Source organism: Anguilla anguilla, chromosome 7, assembly GCF_013347855.1.
Source record: "Anguilla anguilla isolate fAngAng1 chromosome 7, fAngAng1.pri, whole genome shotgun sequence".
Taxonomy (NCBI): Eukaryota; Metazoa; Chordata; class Actinopteri; order Anguilliformes; family Anguillidae; genus Anguilla; species Anguilla anguilla.
The window spans coordinates 24,371,824-24,380,100 of record NC_049207.1 but is presented as its reverse complement, the minus strand read 5'-3'; the positions used below and the strand labels follow the sequence as shown (position 1 = coordinate 24,380,100).

Genomic DNA, 8,277 nt, shown 5'->3' with positions numbered 1-8,277 from the left:
CTGGCATGACCCGGAAGTTTAATAAAATGTAGAGACGGGTTACTGAATTGTTTTAAAACAAGCGCCATCTTCAGGCCACAGTAGGATTTACACTCACTATTAATCTGCAGTATTTATGTAGCACTTGCTATTTTTGGCTGGAACGCAACAGCGGGGCCAGCCCTACAAACGCAAATGTCTGTGACTGAGTGACTGTCTGATGAAGTTACACCATTGGTCGGCCTAGTTATGAAGTTACACCATTGGTCGGCCGAGTTATGAAGTTACACCATTGGTCAGCCGGATCACGTGTGTTAGGTCCAGCCATATACTAGGTTTTAACCTGGTCTTGTTATACAATATATGGGCACTTCCCACACCGGTCGCGCCCTAATTTCAGAATTACCTTCCAAATTCACCTATATGTACTACAGGCCAAAAGTAGTAGGCAACCTGTTCTTTTTGTAAAAAAAAAAACCTTACAGAGAAGAATTAAAAAAATAATCTTGGATGCAGCTTTCCTTAAAATAACCTTCTTTGGCTTTATTTACGATTAAACTTATCTGTAAGTTTTTTAAAACCACAGGTAGCCTAATCCCATTGGCTAATACCGGCAGATCGTGGTCACTGTTACACTGTAGTATGGAGAACAGAACAGAATTCTTTCTAGTTGCATTGAGTTCTTCCTGTAGTTGTGGCGCAGTTTTAAGGTGGTTTCTCTGGCTAGACAACACATGGTTTTTGTCTTCTTCCTCTTGATCTTCCTGGTCTTCTGTTAACATAAGTCTCTGTCCCCAACATTATGCAGCTCACTGTAATATAAGGTATGTACACCAGATATATAGCCTATAAGTAAATAGTTTTTTGAGTACTTACAATATGAGGTACCATGTATGAAGAACAAGAGAACAGTCATTGATATTGATGTGAAAAGTTTATTGAAATGATTATTTGCATGTATTAAACAAGCCAAGCAGATCAGGTGGCATTATAAGAAAATGAGATGATTCCTCATTGGCCTATTAATATATTAATATCGAAATCAAAGCAAGCATATTTTGGGTAATGTTATAATTCATAAAGAAAAAACAGAGGTTAGGGCCAAGAAAAAAGTTATTTAAAACGAATCTTCAAAGGGATAACTGCTGAATAAACAGGTCCCTCTGTCAAAAAAAAAACAGAACCCAAGCCTCTTCCCCCACAACCAGCTATGCAAACTCCCTTCTGTATAGCAGACACGCCTACTGATTCTGCACTGTCAGCGTTTTCTCCTGAACAAATTGACAAAAATACGTACGGAAATTCAAACAGGGAAGGAGAAGACATATTTGCTCACACATTTACACAGACTGTGTTTACCCACAGTGACACGGAACTAGAAAGGAAAGAGAAATTATGCAGAAGTTCTCAGCCATTCTGTTCTCAATGTTGTCAAGGCACTGACTGAAGCTACTGCAGTAGAGACTGGTAGGTAAGGCTTTGATACCTCATAATTTATTTGCTTTACATTCAAGAGCAACTGATAAAGTGTGAAAAATAAAAAAGCATTTCTTCAACTATATATATATATATATATATATATATATGCGAGCAATTCCCCTTCATGCTGAATCCTTGAGCAGTTCCAAAAAGCTGTGACTTTACTAGTTTAAATCAAATTCCAACTATAGTCCCACAAGAAATTGTCCCAAAAGTATGCAGTGATCATTTGCCCAATTATCATTACAATTTTTTAATGAAAAACCTTCATTGACATTACATTACAATACAGGCATTTAGTGGACACTCTTATCCTGAGCGACTTGCACAATTTTTTCTATTGAAACCTGTAGCTGCTCCTCATGGTAGTTCCACAGCAAATTTTCCCCAACGGGTCTTTCCAAATAGATGCACAAAGAGTGTATTGTTGTGAACGCATTTGTTTGTCTCAAACTTCTCAAACAGCCCCTCCAGATTCACGTCCTGGTAGTGAGGGATGAGATACGTCTCGTAATCGCAGGCTAGCCAGGTGTCGGCTACGTTTCTGTACATTAGCACACACAGCTGGTGTTCATGGTTCCCGTCATTAAGAAGGCTACACTCTTCAATTCTGCATATCCAGGACGAGTTAAATCTCGGATAAATCTTCCATGTGGTTTTGGACTGAAAGAGCATTGTAGTGAAGTCAGTACTTAGTGATTGAGCAGAGTAGAAACCCTCTATCTTGCGAGAGCAGCCAAAATTGGCAGAAGTGTACATTCTCATGGAGAATCGCGGTGCTTGGAGGTCGTGGGTAAGGCCGATAGCTTCCATGGGCAGAGAGTTGACCTTGTAAGTCAGGGCGGACTCCGCCAGGAACGTGTCCCTTACACAGGCCGGCAACATGTCGGTGTAGGAGGCGTTGTATACCTCCAGGGGGGACATCAGCGGGAAGCGAACATGCTCCAGGACTCTCTCCAAGACTCCATTCTCCTTGACCTCATTGTGGAGGAGCCAGCGCTTGACGGCGTGGAAGAGCTGGAACTCATTCTCCACCTGAAGGTTGTCACTCTGCAGCAGAACGAGCAGGCGCTCGAGCTCCAGGGAGAGCCAATCGGAGGAGACGGCAAGGACGAGCCCGTTGAGCGTCACGAAGCGACGGCAGGCTCTCTCCAGCTCCTGGAAGCCCAATCGCTCTGCATTCCTCCACCAGGCTAGCGCCCTCCCAACGGAGCCCGCGTTGAAGTTCTGCAGGGCAAACTGCTTGCAGCACTGCCTCAGGGCCTTCACGTTGTACTTATCCGTCAGAATCAGGAGAGGGAAGAGGTTCTCAGCATGGATGGATATGGTGCCGGTGTAGAAGTACTGGAGGAAAGCGTCCATGTGCTCCACGCAGCTCTCGTCCTCGGTCAGAGCCACCTCCTTCTCCTCGGCCTCTCGCCAGGAACCTCCAGAGAACATCTGGCGGAAGACGTCACTACCGAGGGCCAGGACCATCCGGTGAGCCTTCAGCCTCTGCGTCTCGTTGATGACTAACTCCACGTCGCTGAAGTCCTCGTTCCAGTAGAGGTCGGAGAACTTGGCGACGAGCTCGTCCCGGTGCTCCACCACGCAGGACGTTTCCCCTCCAACCTGCTTAGTATCAAATATCAATTAATTAATATCAAATCAGGTGGAACCCATTGCCAATCTCACAGAGAAGCCATACTAGAACGCAAGAACAGACATTATTTCAAATACATGTCTTTAAAAATCGTTCTCGGCTAGAAATAGCTGTACAAAATAAGTAACTGTACCTTACTGAACCCGTGTTCAGCAGTTGTCTACGATCATGAAAATGCACTTCTTGTACGTCGCTTTGGATAAAAGCGTCTGCCAAATGAATGAATGTAATGTAAAATATGTATTTGCATCTATATATTTTAGAAAGAATATTGGTTGGTCGCCTTCATTTGTAAAGGTTATACCTCTTTGTCATCTGCAAAGAAACCTATTCCAACAACCAATAAAGTTGGTTCAAAATCTCATGCAACTCATTTCCTTACTGCAGTCAGATGACTATTTCTGATTTACTTCACTAAATAATTAGTAAGTTGGTAATCCATTTGCCTTTTTGTTCTATTCCCTTTCTCCCACCCTAAGATTATGGACCGACCCAGCTCCAGCTCCCCAGTTTATGCTTCAGGCTAAAATCTGCCAATCCACTGCCTATTTGCTCCTACAGTCTCTCTGTTCTCTGCATATTGCCATGTCACTAATCTTTTAGTATTGACACTGGGCGGGCCAGCAGAGGATAGGCTTTCCTCTATATCCGGGTTCCCGATAAGATTTCTTTAAACCAGGAAGTTTTCATTTAATTATTTATTTATTTATTTATTTATATCACCACAGTTTGAGCATTTTTCCTCCCACTGCTGAGTTCTTTATAAATTTTTTTAAATTATTACAATTTTTTTTTACCAAGCCTGCTGGATTTTAGGGAGTTCACGTTCAGTCTTGACTAATTTCTTGTATTTCCCGCTTCTGTAAAGCATTGTTGTGAAAGAATCTTTGTACAAAGCACAAATAAACCTGACTTGAACTGAACTCCATATTTCACAATTAGCAAATTCAATTTAAATAGCAAAATGGTTTTGTTACTCCTGTGTCTTTTTGATAGTCATAAGAAATGTTTTACATAATGAGCATATTAGTAAAATGTAGCATGTGAGCAGTGATTAGATCGACAGCCTACCTCTTCAGAGCATGGTTCTGTTTTCACCACGGTCCTATTTTTCTTCATGCTGCGTGTTGGCGTGTGTGTGTGAGAGAAAGAGAGAGTCAGTTAGTCGTGCTGTGTTAATACACTGTCATGCTCGTGTGTCAGGATTAGCCCTCTAAGAAAAATCAAAAGAAATCAAAACCTGTTCAGTCACAAAAATACACTTTCAGTTTCCTTTTAGACTATATCACCACTGAGAACAAGGGTGAGCCAAGAACTTGACTGATTTTGATAGAATATTTGAAATGGCATGATTAGATGTTAAGTAAAATTAAGTAAACTTATAAAATAACTATAAATGAAGATAAATAAATGTTCTGTAGCACAGATAAACAATTAGAACTGAAATGGAGGCAAAGTGAAGCTTTCTATATCGGCCACCAGGTGGTGATGGTTCCCACTGAAACCACAATGCCTTTATGGATTGCCGACAGGTGAAGAAACATGCATCTGTTATTATTACTAACCACAGTAACTATAAAGATATAGGAATCACATTTCAAGTGCAATATTGTACAGATGTTAAGCCCAAAACTAAAGATAAATAGACTCTTGTCAAAGTCTGTCAAAGCACAGAATATACTCCAAAGTTCTTGCAGAGAGAGAGAGAGAAAGGGGAAGAGAGAGGGAGAGAGAGAAAGGGAGACAGAGAAAGAAAGAGAGAGGGAGAGAGACAGAAAGAGACTGTAATAGATTTCTCCTGATAGGCTGTGATGTTTCACATTTGAGTGATAAGGGTCTGAACCACAGTCCAATTCAAAGGGCATGAAAATGCTAAAAAGGTTGGAGTGGGGGGTAGATCTGGTGTGACTCACATCTGTGGCGTTTCCCCCAAAGCACGTCAGCCCTGGTCTTACTCATAGGAAAGTCAAACATTAACTCTGCAGTCATGTGGGTGACATTGTGTTCATCCCACTTGCAGCTTTGCCTCGAATCAGTGGTCCTCCTCCACTTTGACACCACGTGGAGCACTGACTCTACGACGACAATGCTCCACACTGCTTCCACTCCTATGTAGCATGGGAGTGCACTTCACCATTTATATTAGTAACACATTGTAGCATTGCATGTGTTCCTCTGTTTGTGCCTGTGTGTTCAAACAGAGAGAGAGAGAGAGAGAGAGAGAGAGAGAGAGAGAGAGAGAGAGAGAGAGAGAGAGAGAGAGAGAGAGAGAGACCACGTGCACACTTGCGAGGCCAAGGGCAGCTAGTCTGGTGGTATGCATAGAGCTTTGTGACCTCTAGCAGAGAAACTGTGGGTTCATCAACACAATGAGCCCCCTGTGTCTGTATGATCTCCACAGAGACGGCAGGAGAGTGGTGTGCTGGGTAATCTGACACTACGCAATGCATTACTGGGAAGCCACGGCACCGCTGTCATATTTTCAAGCTCAACATTTTATTATTATTTAAAATCTTCCCCAGCCTATAAGGCCTTCCTATACCCTGAGCTTTAATATAGTCTTCCGTGGACTCTGGCATATATCCTATATGCGTATACTAAATTAATTATGTTGAATTCACTCAGAGTAATAGTGATGAGAATTCTCAGTTGACAAAAAAATAAAAATAAAAAAATAAGCATTTTTATTGAGCGGCTGGACAGCTCACTTGGTAAAAGTGTGGCATGCGGCGCACAAGGGAACACCGTTGCCTCAGACTGAATCCGACGGTGTCCGGCAGCCCCACAGGAGCGGCGCGAAATTGGCTTCGCTCAGGGATATGGGAGGAAAACAGTTGGTCGGGCTAGCCGGCATTGTTTATTGCTCGAGTGACTCCCATGGTTAGCTCTCTGCACCCGCATGTGAATGGGTCTACTCTGCCTCCTCCGCGTGCGCGGCTTGTGGCTGCAGAGGGCAGAACCATTCGTCCGGTAGGTAGGCGTGTAGCGGAAGAACCGTGGATTGTCTACAACTCTCCCGAGCCGGCAGCGGGGGTGCATAGTCCGCGAATGGGACATTCCAGATTCGGGTGGAGATTGGACATATTTAAAAATATTTTTAAAAAAGCACATTTGTGGGGCTCAAGGGAAGGGTAACTTAAAGCACTGGTTTGTTTGTGCTGTGATGTGCCCCACGGTCGGAAACCAAATCCCGTCAATGCTAAAACAGTGGTCAGGATTCCTGAGGGTTCAAGGCATAATCAGTCTGTGTGGCCCAGAAAGGATAGATTTTAGTTCAACAGATTTTCCCTATCACATTGCACAACAGTAAGACCCTTCGCTGATCAGACATGTGCAGTTCCTTGGCTGGCGTGGCTATGCAGGTCATTTAGTGGACTAGAAGGTAAAACAGGAATGAGTGTCTTAGCGACAAGTGTTTATAAGGACACAGATACCAGTCTGTAACCTCCCAATTGGATAGATGATGTTGCAGAGAAGGGAAAGGTTCATTAAGTCAATTTAATTTTATGTTAAAAAAAACCTGAATCACTCAACATGCCAAGCAAAATAACAAACAATTTCACAAATTTACAAAAAGCTCCTGTTTAAAATGGGCACAACAAGTTATTTTAAGTGGAACAGGGTGTAAAGACATGACGACTGGCAGCCAAATAACAGGTATATTATTTCCTCCAGGGTGTGGATGTTCAGTCTGATCAGCAGACTTAAAACAGCCCAGCACCGTTCAACGTCTAACTCAATGAACTAGCAATATTACTGAAACAGTCTGGCAACCTTGACCACACACAGAATGACACAGAGGTAAAATGTCTTAATAATAATAATAATAATAATAATAATAATAATAATAATAATAATAATATTATTATTATTATTATTATTATTATTATTATTATTATTAAGCATGTGAGCTGGTTCTGACAACCACAAAACGGGCTGCCGAAGAGGTTGGTAGTACAGTCACAAAATTAAAAAAATATATCCACATCACAGAGAAACAAATATAAATCCAGACCTAGAAAAAAATTAATATAATAAGAAAATAGAACATCCCATACACAATATCCATATTTTGTTTTGCAAACCTGCACAAACCAAAGCAATTCAAGATGGCTGCCAATGTAGTGATTGACATTACATACCTGGAACAAAATAATCCATTCATCCATTTATTATCTATACCCATTTATCCTGGGCAGGGTCGCGTGGGGTGCTGGAGCCTATCCCAGCGTGCATTGGGCGGGAGGCAGGAATACACCCTGGACAGGCTGACAATCTATCACAAGGCACACATACCATTCACACACACACTCATACCTGTGGGAACAAAATAATTCCATTTGTAAAAAAGTTGTTTAATCATTACTTAACCATTTGTTACATTTAGCAGTGAAGCATGGAGTTATTTTATTGAGAAAATGTTTGTTATAGTATAATAACTGTAAAGCACTGCACAAACGTGATATGCAGAGTTTTATAAATAAATAAAAATTATTATTATTATTATTATTATTATTATTAATAATAATAATAATAATAATAATAATACATTTAAAATCCCAAAATCAGCTATATGTATTTGCAGTAATTTACCCAAATATTGAATGCAGAGGAGAATTACACAATAAAGGAAATTATTAGCTGAAAACGTTAAAAAAATTAAAAAATTAAAAAATAAAAAGGGCTGATGAGCTGGCTTAGGTGCTTGTCATGAGAATAATCTAGGCCCTAAAGCCTAGACCTGGCTATCGCAGCTTCATTTTGGGTTTTTGTAACTTGCTGTGCGAAAAGTAGGCCAGTAAAAAGGGCCATAGATGTATTAAAATCCTCCATTGCATTAAGGTGCATCATACTTTCTGAAGTGATTTCAATAATGTCTCGTTTAAAACTAAACAGTGCAAGGTGGATTTTGCTTTAGCCTGCTTTGTGCTAGGCCACAAAGTTTGTTAATCATCCCGTGATATTTGACAAATCATCACGAGTTTCATCATCAGTCTAATTATATTGTGAAATAATTAACGAAACAAATAATATACCAGCTCTATGTGGTTTAATGTCTATTATTCACTACACAATATGCAGTGTGTAATTTAATCCTTCCAAGAACTAAGAAACAAAATGCGCACATTAAATGGGATGATTCACACCTTTTATTCGCAAAGGTGTCCAGTAGGTTG

The 8,277-nt window shown here is 41.0% G+C and overlaps 1 protein-coding gene across 2 annotated transcripts; it reads right to left on the bottom strand.

Moving 5' to 3' along the window:
• Positions 1-894: 894 nt before the first annotated feature.
• On the bottom strand, positions 895-4,306 carry LOC118231402 (BTB/POZ domain-containing protein 17-like). Of its 2 annotated transcripts, none has more exons than XM_035425164.1 (2): positions 4,172-4,306; positions 895-3,069 (listed from the first exon to the last, which is right to left on the bottom strand). In XM_035425164.1, exons 1-2 carry the CDS (start codon positions 4,217-4,219, stop codon positions 1,819-1,821), a joined length of 1,299 nt encoding a protein of 432 aa, XP_035281055.1. In that variant the 5' UTR covers positions 4,220-4,306; the 3' UTR covers positions 895-1,818. The 2 variants fall into 2 exon arrangements, with proteins under 2 accessions (XP_035281055.1, XP_035281054.1); XM_035425163.1 differs by having other exon boundaries at positions 895-3,072; positions 4,172-4,304.
• Between the last annotated feature and the right edge of the window lie 3,971 nt (positions 4,307-8,277).